General features: G+C 45.6%; 1 protein-coding gene across 1 annotated transcript; it reads right to left on the bottom strand.

Annotated features, from left to right (window-relative positions):
- Window positions 1-2787: 2787 nt before the first annotated feature.
- SPN (sialophorin) lies at window positions 2788-7715 on the bottom strand. The gene is made up of 2 exons (XM_005598780.3): window positions 7610-7715; window positions 2788-7224 (listed from the first exon to the last, which is right to left on the bottom strand). The coding sequence occupies exon 2, from the start codon at window positions 7206-7208 to the stop codon at window positions 5817-5819; it is 1392 nt and encodes a 463-aa protein (XP_005598837.2). The 5' UTR covers window positions 7209-7224; window positions 7610-7715; the 3' UTR covers window positions 2788-5816.
- Between the last annotated feature and the right edge of the window lie 10928 nt (window positions 7716-18643).

Here is an 18643-nt window from a genome sequence, read left to right as displayed (position 1 = left end):
AGGAAACTTTGAAAAAATAAAGGTTTATTACTTACAAGACCTGGAAATTACATAGCACACCTGGGACCACACAGCAAGGTTGTGAGGGGAGAGAGAAAGAATGCAGAGGTCCAGGGTCCTGCTTTTACTGAAGTTGAAGGTGGAGGCCTAGGGTTTTGTGGGCTCACTCTTTATTGGTGCATTTAAAACGTAAGAGCGGGAATTTAAAGCACAGGAAGAGAAAAAAAAACAGCACCTGATGATCAGTTATTGAAATTAACCGAGACCTCTAAAACAAAGGAGCCTCAGTGGGCGGAGGTGGCCTGGTTCTTTATCTGGTTGTGTGACTGGCAGCCTGTTTATTTGAGATAGCCCTCTTTGAAGTGGATGTCTCTTTGAAGTGAATGCCTTGGCAATCAAAGCTTAAGTCAGGCTCTTGCATTACAAAAAAGAAAAAAACAACAATTGTCAGGGCTTACACTACAACAGTTCTGACCTCCCTCCCAAGTTCCAGGTCTCTACTCTAACCATCTCCAAAATGTCCCTCCAGACAGTTCTAAAAATGAGCTCATTTTGTTTTCCCCCAAAACTGCTCGTCTCTCTGCATTTCCACATAATGATGTCAGCATCTCAATTTCCCAAGATAGAAACTTTGAAGTCTGATCTCATTTTCCCCCCAATCACCTCAACAGCCAATTAGTTCTAAAATCTTATTCTCTGAAAAAGAATTTTTTAGTACATAAAATAAAATAATATGTAATTTTCAAAAAGTCTTATTCTCTGAATAAATACATTTCAAATCTGACCTCTTCTTTCACCTTAGGCCAGACTCCCACTATATCTAGAATGACTCTCATCTTGGGCCACACTGCTGGATGCCAGGTTCGCTCAAAAGATAGATCTGATCTTGTCATACGTTTACTTAAAAAACGTGGTTTGTTTATTCATTAATTCATCTATCCCTCCATTCAGTGAACACATATTAGATAGATACTCTGTGCCAGGCCATGGACTCTGGAGCCCCAGGGGTGACACATGTACTTGGAGGGGCTACACTTTCACATAATTGCAGCCAGTTGTTCTGTCACATAAGGCACTGTAGGAGTGGACAAGAAATGTTTGGGGTGGAGGCAGCAAGGGCAGCTTCTCAAGGTAGTGACATTTGAGTTAAATCTTGACTGTTGAGGAGGAGTTTGGCGGGACGTCAAGATGTGTGTGTTGTAGGGCAAGCTGAGGGTGTACTAGCTTCAGGCAGAGCTTGCAAAAGTGCAGGAAAGACTATGTGACCCTCTCTATGGCCAACACCTCTTGGGATCTGGGCCATGGTCCAGCTTGGATGTCTAGATGCCACAAGCTAGGCAGGCAGGTGCTGACCACCCTAGGGGGCTGAGATGCACGGGCACCCATTGGCAGCTCACTGTCGGGAGCAGGTAGATTGTCTCCAAATTATCCTGGGTTTCTGACGTCTAATGGCTCTACCCCAAGCCACCCCAGAACAGGACAGTCACCCACTGTTTGGGCTCCTCCACCAATACCCTCTTGGAGTTTGAAAGCTTTCTCTCTGGTTTTGATTGGGGTCTACTTTTGTTACTACTTTGGGAATCTTCCAACCTTCTGATTGTATTCCTCTCTTGTCCTGTTAACAGTCCTGGCTTGATCTGCCCTCTGGCACAGCGGCTGAGCTTGGGGCTCAGGAATGGGGTCTGTTTCCCATTCCCTCAGCCCAAGTGGTCAACTCTGCCTATGGCCCCCAGCTAGCCCTTCCTTCACAGGTTCTTCCTGCCACACTGAATGTGAGTAAGGTCAGAAACGGGGATGCAGAGGAAAGTTAGATGTAAATGTCCATTTTTAGAAATGAAATGTCCTTAGAACCATGCCTGGAGGCCCTTTTCCTGTCTGGAAAAGTGAACCACATTAATAGATTTCTCAAGGCCTCCCCTGTCCAAATCCTTCTTCCATCTGGAATTTTCATTTTGGATGACAAAGCTTTACTTGTAACCATGATCTCAATGTGCGCTTTTGAGAATAGAATGGAAATATATATTTTAAAATGAAAGATGAAGTATACTTCACTGTACATGCTTGTGTGTGTGTTATTTAAGAAACTAGAATGTGCCGGTAATTAACTTTTGCAAAACAAGTAATTAACTTTTTATTGTCCAGACAAGATAAACATTTTCAACTATACTCCTACACACACACCAAGAAAAACACATGGCATGTTCAGGAAGCCTACATGGAATCCGATGAGGGTGGAGGGCGTAGAGCATTTGGGCCAGGGCCTGAGCTGGCGGGCCAGGTCTGGAAGGGGGTCTTATCCTCCAAGCTAAGGAAGGTGGGCTCTATCCTGATGGCCTTGGGGGCTGCAGGGGTAATCTGGACGGAGTGGTCTTTTAGAAGGGGCACTGGGACCATCATGGGCAGAGGATAGATCGGATTGGGGGAAGGAAGCTGAAAGGGAAGTCTCGGCAGGATCAGGCAAGGTGTGATGGGGCCTGGAGAGAAGGAAAGACGCCCAGGGGCTGTGGAAGAAAAATCAGCTGAACTTGGCATCCAGGGAGCGAGGACAGGGGAGAGAATGGGGCTTGATGGTGGTTTTGACGTGTTTTGCCCCATGATAGTGTCTACCACTTGCTGAGACCCGGGAAGAGAGGAGAACAGACATGGTTTGCTGACTTCCCCACTGCTGTTAGAAGGGAATTCAAACTCTGGAGCTCTCATAGCATGGCTCCCATCTGCCTTTCCATCCTCATGTCCCACATCCCTCCTGGAACCGGACACACACCCCCGTTAATACTTTTGTTAATATTTTTTCTGATTGTAAAAGTGGTAGATATTTATTTTATAAAATTTGGAAAATACAGAGAAGTATAAGCAAGATAAAAAAATAAAAATCACCTGTATACCTATTACCTTACAGACAATCACAATAAACATTTGGGATATTTCCTTCAAATCTTTTTTTCTATAAAAGTCTAAGGTTTTGCATTTTTATTACAAAACTAGAATCATATGGATTTGTAGATTAGTAACTAACTAGCTTTTTTCCCACTTAACATTATATTGTAGACATTTTTCAAAGTCATTAAATAGTTTTTGAAAGCATGACTTTTAGCAACTACAATAAGTTTAATAAGCCATTTACAATTATTTTCATAACTAATATGTTTGGTCCTCACCATATTTTACATTTCCTTATTGTTTCTCTCTGGCCTTTTATTTTTCCTTTTGGTCTTACAAAATCTACTGATTTCTTTGCTTTTTTTCCCTCTAGAGAATTGAAAGGCATCCATTCTGTGTTTGTTCAAAGAAGAATCTACATTGAATTGCTTGTTCTTTCCTCACTGGGCCTACGCAAATCCCCTCCAATGAGGGTGCCCTGCCCCCCTTTCAGCCTGACAAAGTCCTTCTCAGCCTCCAGAATCTCTGAGGAGTCATCTCCGTTCATTCATTCATTCATAGGAAAATTTACTGAGGACCTTCTCCATGCCAGGCACCACAGCCACCAGCACATCAGTGAATATGACAAAGACCCTGTGCAACTTAAACTCTTGGGGGCAGCCTCCTACCCTATCCCCAGGAGCAGTGCAGCACTCCCTTCTCTTTTTTTTTTTTTTTGAGGAAGATTGGCCCTGAGCTAACATCCGTGCCCATCTTCCTCTACTTTATATGTGGGACGCCCACCACAGCATGGCTTGACAAATGGTACATAGCTCCACGTGTAGGATCAGAACCAGTGAACCCCGAGCACAAAGCAGAGCGCACAAAATTATCCGCTGTGCCACCAGGCCACCCCGGCACTCCTTTCTGTCGATGCACTCATAAAATTTTTTTGGTGCCTCTATTTGAACACTTTTCACATATTTTGATATTTTCCGGGCTATGAGACCCCTAATGGATGCCTTACCCACTCCCACCCCATTTCCTTCAGGATTCGCCCAGGACCCAGAAGCCAGTCATAGTTCAGAAAATGACTGCATGCATCTATTGAGGGGGAAAGGAGGAGCTGATGGCCTCTGAGATCAGCAACAATATTTTCTATGCCTGAAATTAGGGCACTTGGTCTGACAAATCTAAGACAACACTTGTGGTGTCCACAAGGGACATTTGGAACTCACTTGTGCTATGCCGAGGCCACAGTTAGCCCTAACAGTGCCTTGTGAGAAGTGGGAAAAGGTGCCCACACATGCCCCGTGGGTGCCTAGCCTGGCTGGTGAGAGCTAGACTTTCACACCAGCTCAGCCTGTCCCACAGACCAGGCACAGGTGGCACAACTGCATGGTGGCCAGGTGGATCTGTGGCCACTTTCTGCCTCTTCTGTCCCTCATCCCCCACCATGAACGGACTCACTTGGGCCCTTCGCCTCTCTCCTGCCTCCCCACCAGTCCAGGCCACACGGCAGTCACACTCATGCAGTTCCCATTGGCCTCTCTTTTTGTAGGTCAGTCTGTCTGCTCTTGGCCACTGCACCCTCTGACTCAATAACTTCCTCTTTGCAAATTTCCTCTTTGCCTTGAGGAAACACCAACTGCCAATGGCCCCTGTGGCCCCCTGGGCTCTGGCCCGGGCTGGGCTCAGAGACAGCGCAGTTGGGTCTTGTTCTCTCCATCCCAGAGCCTGGAATATGGAATATGGAATATGGAAGTGTCTGGTTCTGCAAGCCTGTCACTGCTTCTCATTTAGCTCACTCACTGATTCGCCTTAGAGAACGGAAGAGGAGATATAGACAAACAGATTAAACATGTCACAGCGTCAGAAAGACCCTGCTATTGGGTCTCCCCTCTTGTGGGTGCTGGGGTGGGGGAGGTTTGAGGGAGGGACATAGCGGCTGAGCTGAAGAGCCACACTCAGGTCACACATGCAGTCTTTCTGTCAAACTGGCATTCTTTATTGGGCTGCAGACAGAGTTAAATGCGCTACTTCTACCCCAGCTGAGCAAGGATGCGGCACATGCTTTCTCAGGAGTTCCTCAAGTCAGCAACTGCTCAGCCTCTGCAGCCCTTCCTGCCCCCTCCCCCATACCGTCTGTACTCACCACTGCCCTTCACAAACATCGCTAAATCCTTGCCTCTTGTGCACAGACTGCACCCATGAACGGACACATGCAGGTGCTGGGGCTTCTGAGAACTAGACCTGCCCAGAAACTCTTCTTACCTCTGCCCTTGGGAGGAGAAATAGCTGAAGCCTCTGGTTGCCTCAGTCCATAGGTGGGGGAGAGTGTGGTGGCTTGGGCTGTGGGCAAGCCTAGAGTCCACGCGCTCTCACAGGCACATCCGAGAGCACACCTAGAGATGCCACTCAGCCCATGCTCCAGACTGGCGTGGCACAGAGCACTGGGGGCCAGGGTTAAAGGAGGTTCATGAGCTGACCCAGTAGGACTGTCCTAACCTATGGGGCCAAATGCACTTTCCAGAGTAATCCTAGAAGAGAGTTTGCTGGGTTGTCATTTCCTTCTTCTTCCCAGACTCTGGTACCCCTGGGGAATCCTCTGAGAAATCATAGGTCAAGGAAGTTTGGCATAATGGAAACTCAACTGCTGGTTTCAGAGACAAAAACATGGAGAAAAGGCGATTGGGAGAAGTAGTGGTTGATGAGGCAGGTTTGCACATTCCGTGGGTGTAGGCCCTGACGTAGGTGGTGGTTCAGATGCTGGCTGTGGATGCTGGCTGGAAGGTCCAGGGTCAAGAAGCTGGATGAGGATTCAGCGTGAAGATGCTGGGTGAAAATCCAGAGGACGCTGGGTGACAGTGGCTTGGAAGTGATGATAGGAGGGAAGGTGATGAAAGCTCAAATGATTCTGGCCTCCGGTCTTGTTATTTGCAAGCTCTAAGAGGTTTCTACAACTCCTGCTTCTGCCCATCAGAAGTGGGGGCCTCCACAGCCCCATCTTCGCTGCCCACCAGTGGCTCCTCCTCTCCCTTTAGGCTGCAGGCTGACCCAGCCTGGAGCTCCTCCAGTGCCAAGGAGCCCTGATGAGACTTCTTCCTACCGAAGAAAGTGGTGAGTGTGGGCCGCCGGCTAGATCCCTCCCCTTCGGGGGCCACAGAGCCCTTGTCCCCCTCAGATACTCCTGCTGTTGCTGTCATGGCCTCCTCATCATTCACCCGGGCTAGCCCAGCCCAGGCATCCATCACCCCATTGCGCTTTCCACTGCTGCTCAGCATCAGCTCCCCTGTCCTCCGCTTCCGCCGCTGGTGCCACAGCACAAGTAGTGCCATGAGGACAATGACCACCAGCAGGGCCACAAGCGCAGCCACCAGCAGGGTGCCATTTTTTCCCTGACTTGAAATTGGCGGGGTGCTACTGCGTGTGCTTGTGGAGGTCTTTGGGGTAGTCGTGGTGGATCTTTTTACCCTGATGTTGCTGGTGTCACTGGTCCCCTTGTAGGTCTCCAGAGACCTAGTTGTCGTGGTGACAGGAAGTCCACTGGTTTCCTTGGAGGTCTCCAGAGAGCTAGTTGCCATGGTGACATGGGGTCCTCTGGTCACACTGGGGGTCACCAGAGAGCTAGTGTTCATGGTGACAGGAGCTCCACTGATCACATCAGATATCTTCAGAGAGCTAGCTGCTGTGGTGACAGGGGGTCCACTGGTCACACTGGAGGTCACCAGAGAGCTAGTTTTCATGGTGACAGGGGCTCCATTGATCACACTAGATATCTCCAGAGAGCTAGTTGCTATGGTGACAGGGGAAGCACTGGGTACACTGGAGGTCTCTAGAGGGATAGTTGCCATGACAGGGAGTCTACTGGTCCCACTGAAGGTCTCCAGGAAGCTAGTTACTGTGGTTCCATCTGTCGTAGCATGGAATCCCAGAGAGTTCATTGCTGAGACAGCAGGGTTACTGGCTGCATTAGAGATTTCCAGGAGCGTTGATGACTTTTTGGTGGAAACTTCATCGGAGGTTGTTGGCTCAGGTACAGAGAGGCCACTGGTGGCAGCAATGGAAGTCTCAGGAGAGGATACTTCATTGACTGTATAGGGAGTTGAGGAAAGAGGAGAGCTCTCATGCCTGGTGCCGTCACCTTCATCTGGGTCCCTCGTTACTGTAGTGTTGGAGGTCACTGAGTTGAGTTTTGGGGCCTCTGTGTTATCTGAGGCCAAAGAAACAGAAGACTGTCTGGGTGCAGATGTCTGCAAAGTAGTTGTAGTCTCCAGAGAGTTCACCTCTTGAGTCCAGAGGCCCCCAAGGAGGAGGAGAAGCAGGATCATTTTCACAGCAACAGGCATGAGCAGGAGTTTGGACCTGAGGGTGAGGAAGTTGGAGAAATAGAACACGCAAGGACCTGGGGGAGGATCTAGCCGGGCTCTCCCCTCCTGCCCACTTCCCTGCCAACTGCCGGGCCCAACTTGAGGTTTAACGGCTTTTTCCACCCTTGCTTTTTACCATTATCAGAAATAACAAGGGAACAGATGCTGGCAGCTCCCCCATCAATTCTATCCCATGGCCCCAATTTAGGCCTTGACAGCTTGGACCCCAGCAATGGCCACCTCTTCTGGCCTTCCCTGACCCTGTTCAGCCCTGGTGGCTCCTGATCCTCTTTTCCCATCACCTATCAGGGTCTTTCCAAGCCATAGGCACATTCCCAGGTTTGCTGAAGCCCTTGCCCCACCAAGCTGGACCCACTTACCAGCTCACTTGATAAGAGCACAGGGCTGGGGCCAGGTCGCTCCAACTCTTTCTGAGGCTAGGGCAGGAGTGGGGAGACAGGGCCCCAAGGGTAAAGGAAGTGGCCCTGGCTCCACCCACCCCACCCCACCCTAGCATCCTGCTCTACCCGCCCTGCTCCCACAGCTGCCATACGATGAGAGCACCATTACTATCTCTTTCCGGGGTCTGAGATGGTGCCAGGGGCTCTGGGGTCCCAGCTGAGGCAGGTGGGGGTGGGGGGGTCTGGAATGCGGATTCCTGGGTCTTAGCTGGGGAATGGAATTGCAAGGGGTGAGGGTGGGTCAGAACAGGGGTGATGAGAATGTATGCTTGAAAACTAGGGGGTGTGGGGGAGGAGATGGGAGGGGAGAGTGGTTTCCTTTGCATTTGCCATCCCCAAGCTGTTAGGCCAAGACCCAAGGTGGCACTGCCCCAAAAGTTCCCCGGAAGTCCCAGTGCAAGAGGAAGCCCCCGACTCTGGCTGGGGGCAGTGAAAGCCTTTGCAGGCTGCATGTGATCCCTGCTGAGTTCTTCAGGACTTCTCAAGGAGCTGGGGGTCACCACAATGGCCCCCAGCTGTGAGCTGCTTAACTAAGTGAAGGTGGTAATTAAACAGTGCATACACTATGATCTTATTTTTGTAGAAGACTAATAAAGATGTGGGAACCTCTATGGAAAACAGTCTGGAAAGACAGTTCCCAATCCAACAGACTAGAAAGATGGAAACAGTCTGAAATTAACCAAGTTTCTTTGGATAAATATGAGTAGTTCATTGTCTTTTTTGGATGGCTGCTGTTTTCTGACTTTCTTCTAATTTGTAAGCTATGACTTTTGGTGCATGTGTGGTTTTTTGGTTTTGTTTTATTTCGTTTTTTGCCTTTCCTTAAAAAAAACCAACGAACTGATTTTTGTATTGTAAAAGTGATAATACATGTGCGTGATGGAATACTGAAACACACCAGCGTCGGGGCCCGGGCTCGTGCCCACACACAAGCCAATGAGTTAGTCTGACACAAAGATGTGAGACCACAGGCCAGGGAGGCAGGACACCATTACTCACCACACAGCAAGAGCAGTACGAATGTTATGTTTGCATCAATTCTCCCTGCCCTCAAGTCTCACAGGGGCGACACAGAGGGGCTTGTCCTGCAGGCGAGGAACACTGAGCTTGGGGGACTCCCTCTTTCAAGCAGGTGGTAAGCAAGCCTACTCTTTGTCCTGAAGGGAGGCATTACTTCATCCCTCACCACCCTGAGAAATAGCCTGGATATAGAGTGGTCAGGACCTTCATTCTTGGCTTATCAGCAAGTTGCGCCAGGATGCTCAGGGCCGTGGGTAGACACCTCTCCCAACAGTCAGGAGATATAACGGGAAAGGCTTTGTACCGCCACCACCAGATAGACACACCGTAACAATGGCTGGTAGACGCGTATATGCATGTATTTTATTATATTAGATTTTATTATCCATACTGTTCTGCACTTTTCTTTTTTGAGGAAGATTAGCTCTGAGCTAACATCTGCCGCCAATCCTCCTCTTTTTGCTGAGGAAGACTGGCCCTGGTCTAACATCCCGTGCCCATCTTCCTCTACTTTATATGCGGGACGCCTACCACAGCGTGGCGTGCCAAGTGGTGCCATGTCTGCACCCAGGATCTGAACCGGTGAACCCCGGGCTGCCGAAGTGGAACGTGCACACTTAACCGCTGCTCCACCGGGCCAGCCTCCGCACTTTTCTTTTTTTACTGAACAAAAGAAAGGAAGAAAGGAAACCACTCCATTGTCAAATATTTAGGTTGTTTCAACATTTTGCTATCTCAAACAGAAAAGTAGGAATAATTGGCTGCAAAGTAATTACAGGGTAAAACAATTTTTTTTTTTGGAGGAAGATTAGCCCTGAGCTAACTACTGTCAATCCTCCTCTTTTTGCTGAGGAAGACTGGCCCTGAGCTAACATCTATGCCCATCTTCCTCTATTTTATATGTAGTACGCCTACCACAGCATGGCTTTTGCCAAGTGGTGCCATGTCCACACCCAGGATCCGAACCGGTGAACCCCGGGCCACCGAGAAGCGGAACGTGCACACTTAACCGCTGCGCCACCGGGCTGGCCTGTGGGCGTTTTGGATTAATGCATTGAATAAAGAAAGAACCTATGGGTTCATACTGATTCTGAAAATATTAGAAAGAGACAAAGAGTGAAGGAGGAAGGGAGAGGGTGGGAGGGAGAAAGAAGAGCCAGAAATGTTCTTTTATATTAGGAAAGCTAACTGACAATTGTAGAAGGAATGTAGAGTTTTAAAATGACCAATTTGCAACCACCATAATAATCATTTATTCAGATAAGAATGGATGTTAAAACCATTGGGTGAAATTGGGGTGACGGGGAGGGGTACAAATAGGATATTTTTATAGTTTTAAACTATCTCCCCACAAGGTATGTATTCATTACCAAGGAAAGGCAGCAACTTTTCAGTGGAGAAATCTAACAGACACCATCTTAACCAAGTGATCAATTAACATCACCAGTAATGGGGCAAGCCAACATCAGGTGGCTCCAGATAGGACACACTGAGAAGAACATGACATCGCTTTTGTGGTAATTTTAGCAAAAAATGCAGAACCTGAATCTAACTGTTAAGAAATAGGAGGCAAACCCAAATTGAGGGGTGCTTTACAAATTGATCTGTACTCTTTAAAAATGTCAGAGTCAGGAAGGACAAGGAAAGTCTGAGACATTCTTCCAAATCTTAAAAGAGTAAACAGATGTGACAACTAAATGCAATTCGGGATCCTGGATTAGATCCTGGACTGGGAAAAAAGTGCTGGAAAAGATACCATGGGAATAAGCGGCAAATTCGAATACAGACTGTACAGTAGTTAAGAGTATTAACGTTAACTTTCCTGAATTTGGTGAGCATATTATGGTTATGAAAGAGAATGTCCTGGTTCACAGGAAATGCATGTTTGAAGTATCTAAGAATGAAGGTGTACAATGCGGCAAATTCCTCTTAAACAGTTCCACACAAATAATATCATAAGAGATAAAAATAAAGCGTATGTGGCACGATGTTAACAGGTAGTGAAGGAGCTTCCGAGTTGGTGGACCGGTGGAGATGCGGGGGGAGTGGCGCGCTCAGAGAGGGCATGGAAGCTCTGCATACCTTGCCCTGTACCTTGCTCTCTCCATCTCTTCCATCTGGCTGTTCCTGAGTTATATCCTTTTATAAAAAATCAGTAATCTAATATATTTTAACATTTTCCTGAGCCACCATTTCCCTCTATTTAGCACCTGAGCTGATATTTGAGAAGAGCTCAACCATAGAAGGGAAAAGCAGGAATGCATGTCTTGCAAATCTTAATTCTCTCCTCAGGTGCTCATAAAAGAGAAAAAGGCCTCTAGTTACTGACCATTAACAAAAACACCGAATGGAGTCATCCGTTTGGCTGTTTCCCAAAAGCCAAGAACAAAGAAGACCCAGACAAAGCTTCTGAGAACTAGTTTTTAGGATGTATCCAGATGCCATACTGAAAATGTAATTCTACCACCCACCTATAACTTGTTTCAGCATATAACCACAGGACACAGGACATGTTTGGCATTGTTTTTTTTTTAAAAAAAAAAAGGTAGTGAAGCCATGTAAAGGGTCTATGTGTGCTCATGGTATTATTTTTGCAACTTTTCTGTGTTTGAAATTTTCAAAATAAAACAACATACGAAAAAATAGAAAGATCCAGAATCTGACCACTCTTTCCCACCTTCACTGCTACTCCTCTGGCCCAAGCCTCCTCTTTCCTCACCTGGAACGTTCACCAGTCCCCTCTGTGTGACCTCACCTCCTTCAGGCTCTTTTCCACAGAGCAGTCAGAGGGGCCTGGATCAAATATCTGAGCCTATCCCTTCTCTGCTCTGAACCCTGAGACAATGCCCACCTTACTCAGAGTGAGAGCCCAAGTCCTCAAAATGGCCAATAAAGACCCCCAGGATCGGACTCTCCCTCCCTCTCCTGCCCTCGTTCCCTTAGCTTCTGCCACCCAGGCCTCCACTTCGTTTCCAGAGAATGCAAGCCTTGGGGCCTTCGTGCTGTCCATGGCCCCCTCAAACGTTACCTGCTCAGTATGGCTTTGCCTTCCCACCCTGTTTAAAATTGTACCTCGTCCCCCTGGCCTGCCCGCCACATCCCCCACCCCTGCTTTCTCTCCATCACTTCCCACCTTCTCAAAAACTGTGTCATTTACTTTCTTATTCTGTCTTTCTGTCCCCACTGGAATGTAAGCTCTGTGAGAGCATGAGTGTGTGTCTGCTGGCCGCTGTACCACCAGCATCTAGAAAGTGCTTGGTACACAGTGGGTGCTCAGTCGTGTTTATTGGCTGAAGAGGGGTTCTCTGGCTGAAAAAAGGAAGAGGGTATCAGGCTGAAGAACTGTACCAGCGCCAGAGAAGGCAAGGAGGCCTGAGACGGAGGAGGCAGTGGTGGGAGGCTTCCAGCACTGGGTGTGCCCTTGAGCTGTGAGGCGCCACCCAGCCCGCAGACCTCCAGGAGGTCATCAGAGGTTTGCATGTTCCGGAGTGATACGACCAACTTGTGTTGCCTCTCCAGGCCCCGCCCCGCACCAGGGTTCAGACTTTCAGCTCTGACCTTCTGCAGATCTTTGAGGAGCCATTTCCTGCCAGACACCAAAGCACACAGGAGCTGGCAGCTGGGAGCCTGCCCCTCCTTGCCCCTGTGCACAAGCCCCGGGAAGCCACAGAAGAGGGGTCAGGGCTACCTGAGCTGTATCACCTACTGTCCATGTGGCCTTGGGTTGGTCATTTCATCTCTCTGCCTCAGTTTCTTCATCTGTGAAATAGGGATAGTAATATTACTTTAAAAGTTCTTGGAGAATTAAATTAGGTAGTGTAGGGCCCGTAGTAAGAACCTAATAAGTAATAGCTGATGTAATAAGAGACTGCTTGTTAAGCCCCATTCTGATCCTTCAGGTCAGAATCCAGGGCTACAGGGATGGGCTGGCTTGGAGGCCTGGGGCCCCTTCTTCGCATCCACAACCCTCTCCAGGAACAGGACTGACAAGGCAGGCAGCCCTGTCCTCTGGGGAATTTCCATCTAGTCAGATGTTTTTGTACAAGTTTATTCACTGAACATAATTTTATCAAAGTAACGCATATTATGAGCACAAAGGGCTCATCATGAATGGTAATACCCCTCCCTTCTCCCTCCCAGGTCATGCTCCTGGAAAGGAACCATTTTTAATTCTTTTAACTTATTCTAGTTTCAGTTCTCCTGGTGAGTCCGTAAACAAGATGCTAATTATGCTATTTCTCGATGTATTCATTTTGTTCTGCCGTAAGCTACTAGCCTCCAGCTGTAATAGAAGAGCACCTGACCCACTCCGCCCATCCCACCTCCCAGGTCAGCTACCTCTCTCTTTTTAAGCCCTTGTAACTAAATTTGCTTTTGTTACTTTAAAGATTGGCACCTGAGCTAACAATTGTTACCTATATATATATATATTTTTGTTTTTTCTCCCCAGACCCCCTAGTGCGTAGTTGTACATTCTAGTTGTGGGTCCTTCTAGTTGTGGCATGTGGGATGCTGCCTTAGCGTGGCTTGATAAGCAATGCCACGTCCATGCCCAGGATCCAAACTGGCCACACCCCAGGCTGCTGAAGCGGAGCGCGCGAACTCAATCACTTGGCCACAGGGCGGCCCCTAGCTTTTGTTACTTTAAATAATAGCTGTCTATGGTCGTGTTCAGTGTCAGTCGTCAGGCACAGCCAGCTGCACAGTAGTTGAGGGAGTAGACTCGGCAGCCAGGCTTCCTGGGCCAGCCCCAGGCTCAGTCACTGACTGAACGTGTAACCCCGGGCAACAAATGTAACCTTCCTGGGTCTCTGGCTGCTCATCTGTGAGGAGAGCTTAACACTACAAGTATCTGCCAGGCAGCCTTGTCCCAAGATTGAACGATCTAGGCCAGGCAGAACAGCACCAGAGCCCCAAGTGCCAAGTAAACAGAGGTGGGCGGTTGTAAATTCTGACTGTCACTTTGTGGCTTCCCTTCCTTTATCTCTCTTCTGCCCAATTTCTGTTATGTGTACATTTACTTGTATAATGCTCAAGGTAGCTAACGCTTGCATTCTCTTCTTTGCAGTGTCTAGAGCTGTACTGACACAGCAGCCACTAGCTACATGGGACTATTTTAAATTTAAATTAATTAAAATTAAGTAAGATTTAAAATTGAGTTCCTCATTTGCAACTAGCCAGCCACATTTCAAGTGCTCAAAACCACTTGTGGCTAGTGGCTGCTGTACTGGATAGCACAGAAGTAGGATATTTGCATCATCTCAGAATTCCGAGATCAGCACTGTCTGGTCTGGAGTTTGAGTCTGAAAATGGAAAACAAATAATTTTCTTTCTTTTTAAAAATTACATAATTTTGTTCAGTGTGCAGCCAATAATCTATTATGGCTATCTATACTTAATTATACATCTTTTATTTTTTCCTGGAGTTTCTAAATGCTTTTCATAATTCCTTCCTCTGAGTGCCTTACCTGTCCCCTGTCTCTCCCAGTTGCTACACAGCTTCAACTTGGGACTGCTGGTTATTTTGCTCCCAGATGAGGTCCTCTATTTCTCGCACCCCACATCCTCCTCTTTCATGGCTTACCCCCTCATTTTTGCTGGAGCACATCCTCAAGTCACTTCCTAAGAAAGAGACCTTCCTGAGAAGAAGGTAAACTTTCTAAATAATCTTGCACCTAAATATGTCTTTATTTCATAATCATATTTGCTTGATATAGAATTCTAGGCTAAAAATAATTTTTCCTTAGAACCTAGAAGGCATATCTCAGTTTCTAGAATCTGGATACTTGATTTTGCTGATGAAAAGTTTGATGCTAATCCAAGAACTTTTTTCGGGAAAAAAAGGAAAAACTTGAAAGTCCAGCCTTCAAATTGGAAAGCCCTACACCAATACCTAATGTCCCAATTAGCTTTTTATTAGCTCCCTCTAACGTACGGACTTTAAAGAAATACCAGACATTCAGAAAAGCTCTGCAGCATGACAGGAAAGCACCCAGATAAACCTACCCCATCATCCATTCTGACTCCCTCCTTCCTAACAGAACCCCAGTTTGTTCAGAGGCCCACCCTCCATGTGCATCAGGGACACTGCCTCCTCCTTAGCTCTAGGAGAAAGTCTGATTACCCCAAAGTCACCATCCCACCCCTGTCCAGGATTGGGCCCATGGGATCCAATTCCAGCCACTGAGATGCAAGGCTTCTTGGAAAGTTCTTTCTTACTTTTTTTAAAAATTAAGATTATGACAGTTAACAACCTTGTGAAATTACAGTTGTACATTATTGTCAGTCATGTTGTAGGTACACCACTTCACCCTTTATGCCCTCGCCCCACCCCGCCTTTCCCCTGGTAACCACCGATCAGTTCTCCTTGTCTATATGTTAACTACCACCTATGAGTGGAGTCATACAGAGTTCATCTTTCTCTGTCTGGCTTATTTCACTCAACATAATACCCTCAAGGTCCATCCATGTTGTTGTGAGTGGGACAACTTTGTCCTTTTTTATGGCTGAGTAGTATTCCATTGTATACATATACCACATCTTCTTTATCCAATCATCAGCTGCTGGGCACTTAGGTTGCTTCCACGTCTTGGCTATTGTGAATAATGCTGCGATGAACATAGGGGTGCATGGGACTTTTGGAATTGCTGATTTCAGGTTCTTAGGATAGATACCCAGTAGTGGGATGGCTGGGTCATAAGGTATTTCTATTTTTAACTCTTTGAGGAATCTCCACACTGTTTTCCATAGTGGCTGCACCAGTTTGCATTCCCACCAGCAGTGTATGAGGGTTCCTTTTTCTCCACAGCCTCTCCAACATTTGTCACTCTTGGGTTTTGGATATTTTTGCCATTCTAACAGGTGTAAGGTAATATGTTAGTGTAGTTTTGATTTGCATTTCCCTGATGATTAGTGATGATGAGCATCTTTTCATGTGTCTATTGGCCATCCGTATACCTTCTTTGGAGAAATGTCTGTTCATGTCCCCTGCCCATTTTTTGATCAGGTTGTTTGATTTTTGTTGTTGAGCTGTGTGAGTTCTTTATATGTTATGGAGGTTAACCCTTTGTCGGATAAATAACTTGTAAATATTTTTTCCCAATTACTGGGCTGTTTTTTTTGTTTCAATCCTGTTTTCCCTTGCCCTGAAGAAGCTCTTTAGTCTGATGAAGTCCCATTAGTTTATTTTTTCTATTGTTTCCCTCGTCTGAGGGGTTATGGTGTCCGAAAAGATTCTTGTGAAACTGATGTCAAAGAGTGTACTGCCTATATTCTCTTCTAGAAGACTTATTGTTTCAGGCCTAATCTTTAGGTCTTTGATCCATTTTGAGTTTATTTTTGTGAATGGTGAAAAAGAATGGTCAATTTTCATTCTTTTACATGTGGCTGTCCAGTTTTCCCAGCACCATTTGCTGAAGAGACTTTCTTTTCTCCATTGTAGGCCCTCAGCTCCTTTGTCAAAGATTAACTGCCCATAGATGCGTGGTTTTATTTCTGGATTTTCAATTCTGTTCCATTGATCTGTGCACCTGTTTTTGTACCAGTACCATGCTGTTTTGATTACTGTAGCTTTGTAGAATACTTTGAAGTCAGGGATTGTGATGCCTCCAGCTTTGTTCTTCTTTCTCAGGATTGCTTTAGCAATTCGGGGTCTTTTGTTGCCCCATATGAATTTTAGGATTCTTTGTTCAATTTCTGTAAAGAATGTCATTGGGATTCTGATTGGGATGGCGTTGAATCTGCAGATTGCTTTAGGTAGCATGGACATTTTAACTATGTTTATTCTTCCAGTCCATGTGCATGGAATGTCTTTCCATCTCTTTATGTCGTCATCAATTTCTTTCAGGAAAGTCTTGTAGTTTTCGTTGTATAAATCTTTCACTTCCTTGGTTAAATTTATCCCAAGGTATTTTATTCTTTTTGTTGCAATTGTGAATGGGATTGAGTTCTTGAGTTCTTTTTCTGTTAGTACATTGTTAGCGTATAGAAATGCTACTGATTGATGTATGTTGATTTTATATCCTGCAACTTTGCTGTAGCTGTTGATTGTTTCTAATAGTTTTTCTATGGATTCTTTGGGGTTTTCTATATATAAGATCATGTCGTCTGCAAACGGTGAGAGTTTTACTTCTTCGTTGCCTATTTGGATTCCTTTTATTTCTTTTTCCTGCCGAATTGCTCTGGCCAACACCTCCAGTACTACGTCGAATAAGAGTGGTGAAAGTGGGCACCCTTCTCTTGTTCCTGTCCTCAGAGGGATGGCTTTCAGTTTTTGTCCATTGAGTATGATGTTGGCTGTGGGTTTGTCATATATGGCCTTTATTATGTTGAGGTACTTTCCTTCTATACCCATTTTATTAAAGGTTTTTTTTTAATCATAAATGGATGTTGGATCTTGTCGAATGCTTTCTCTGCATCTTTTGAGATGATCATGTGGTTTTTGTTTCTCATTTTGTTAATGTAGTGAATCACGTTGATTGACTTGCGGATGTTGAACCATCCCTGTGTCCCTGGTATAAATCCCACTTGATCATGGTGTATAATCTTTTTGATGTATTGCTGTATTTGGTTTGCCAAAATTTTGTTGAGGATTTTTGCATCTATGTTCATCAGTGATACTGGCCTATAGTTTTCCTTCTTTGTGTTGTCCTTGTCAGGTTTGGGGATCAGGGTGATATTGGCTTCATAGAGTGTGTTAGGGAGTGCTCCATCTTCCTCAATTTTCTGGAATAGTTTGAGAAGGATAGGTATTAAATCTTCTTTGAATGTTTGGTAGAATTCTCCAGAGAAACCGTCTGGTCCTGGACTCTTATTTTTGGGGAGGTTTTTGATTACTGTTTCTATTTCTTTACTTGTGATTGGTCTATTCATATTCTCTATTTCTTCCTGATTCAGTTTGGGGAGGTTGTAAGAGTCTAGGAATTTATCCATTTCTTCTAGGTTGTTCAATTTGTTGGCATATAGTTTTTCATAGTATTCTCTTATGATCCTTTGTATTTCTTTGGTATCTGTTGTGATTTCTCCTCTCTCATTTCTAATTTTATTTATTTGAGACTTCTTTCTTCTTTTCTTAGTGAGTCTGGCTAAGGGTTTATCGATTTTGTTAATTTTTTCGAAGAACCACCTCTTTGTTTCATTGATCCTTTCTACTGTCTTTTCTTTCTTACTTTGGAAAGAAAATCAGGGGCAGTGACTTCTCTTTCCCATCAGACATGATTAAGGACACATCGTGCAAGTCTAAGAGGAACCAGCCATAGGATGATGACAACAGTGTGGGTGGCAGAGCAGGGAGACAAGAGGAGGGGATACCTGAGGCATTGTAAAAGCTGAAATCCCACTTAGCCCATTCTGTGAGTGTCCTATAAGCTGGATCTTTAGTTTTTTGTATCCAAAAGCATCATAAGTACATGAACAAAAGGAAAAGCAATTCTTGAGGAAATAATAGAATTTGTATAAGGAAAAAGAAAAAAAGAAAAATCTGATATTCTTAGAGAAATTTGAGAAGATATTGCTTCCTTAAAATAAGAACAGGATGCTAAGAAAAAGAAGAAGTACAATACAAGACCAAATTCTTAGGAATTAAAACCACGATACTGAATTTATAGAAGTGTTAGAATATAAAATCAAGGAATTATCCTAGAAAATAAAATCCCCAAAAAGTGGAAGACGGGGGAGAAAATATGAGAGACAATATATGAGACTGCATTATTTCAGGTAAAGCTATACTGCTGTAACAAAGAGATCCAGTAATGTGGCCTAAAGAACAAAGTCGATTATTTCTCTTTAATGGAACATGTCCAGGTTAAGTGGCGGTAGTTGGTGAGGCAGCTCTGCATCTCACATCATTCAGGGACCCTGGCCCTTTCCAGGTCATTGTTCTGCTATCCATGAGGATGAATCTGCTGTTTTAAGTTCTAGCAGAAAGGAAAAGAG

This window comes from Equus caballus, chromosome 13, assembly GCF_041296265.1.
Source record: "Equus caballus isolate H_3958 breed thoroughbred chromosome 13, TB-T2T, whole genome shotgun sequence".
Classification (NCBI taxonomy): domain Eukaryota; kingdom Metazoa; phylum Chordata; class Mammalia; order Perissodactyla; family Equidae; genus Equus; species Equus caballus.
The sequence above is the reverse complement of the archived record's forward strand: the minus strand, read 5'-3'. Positions and strand labels throughout refer to the sequence as shown.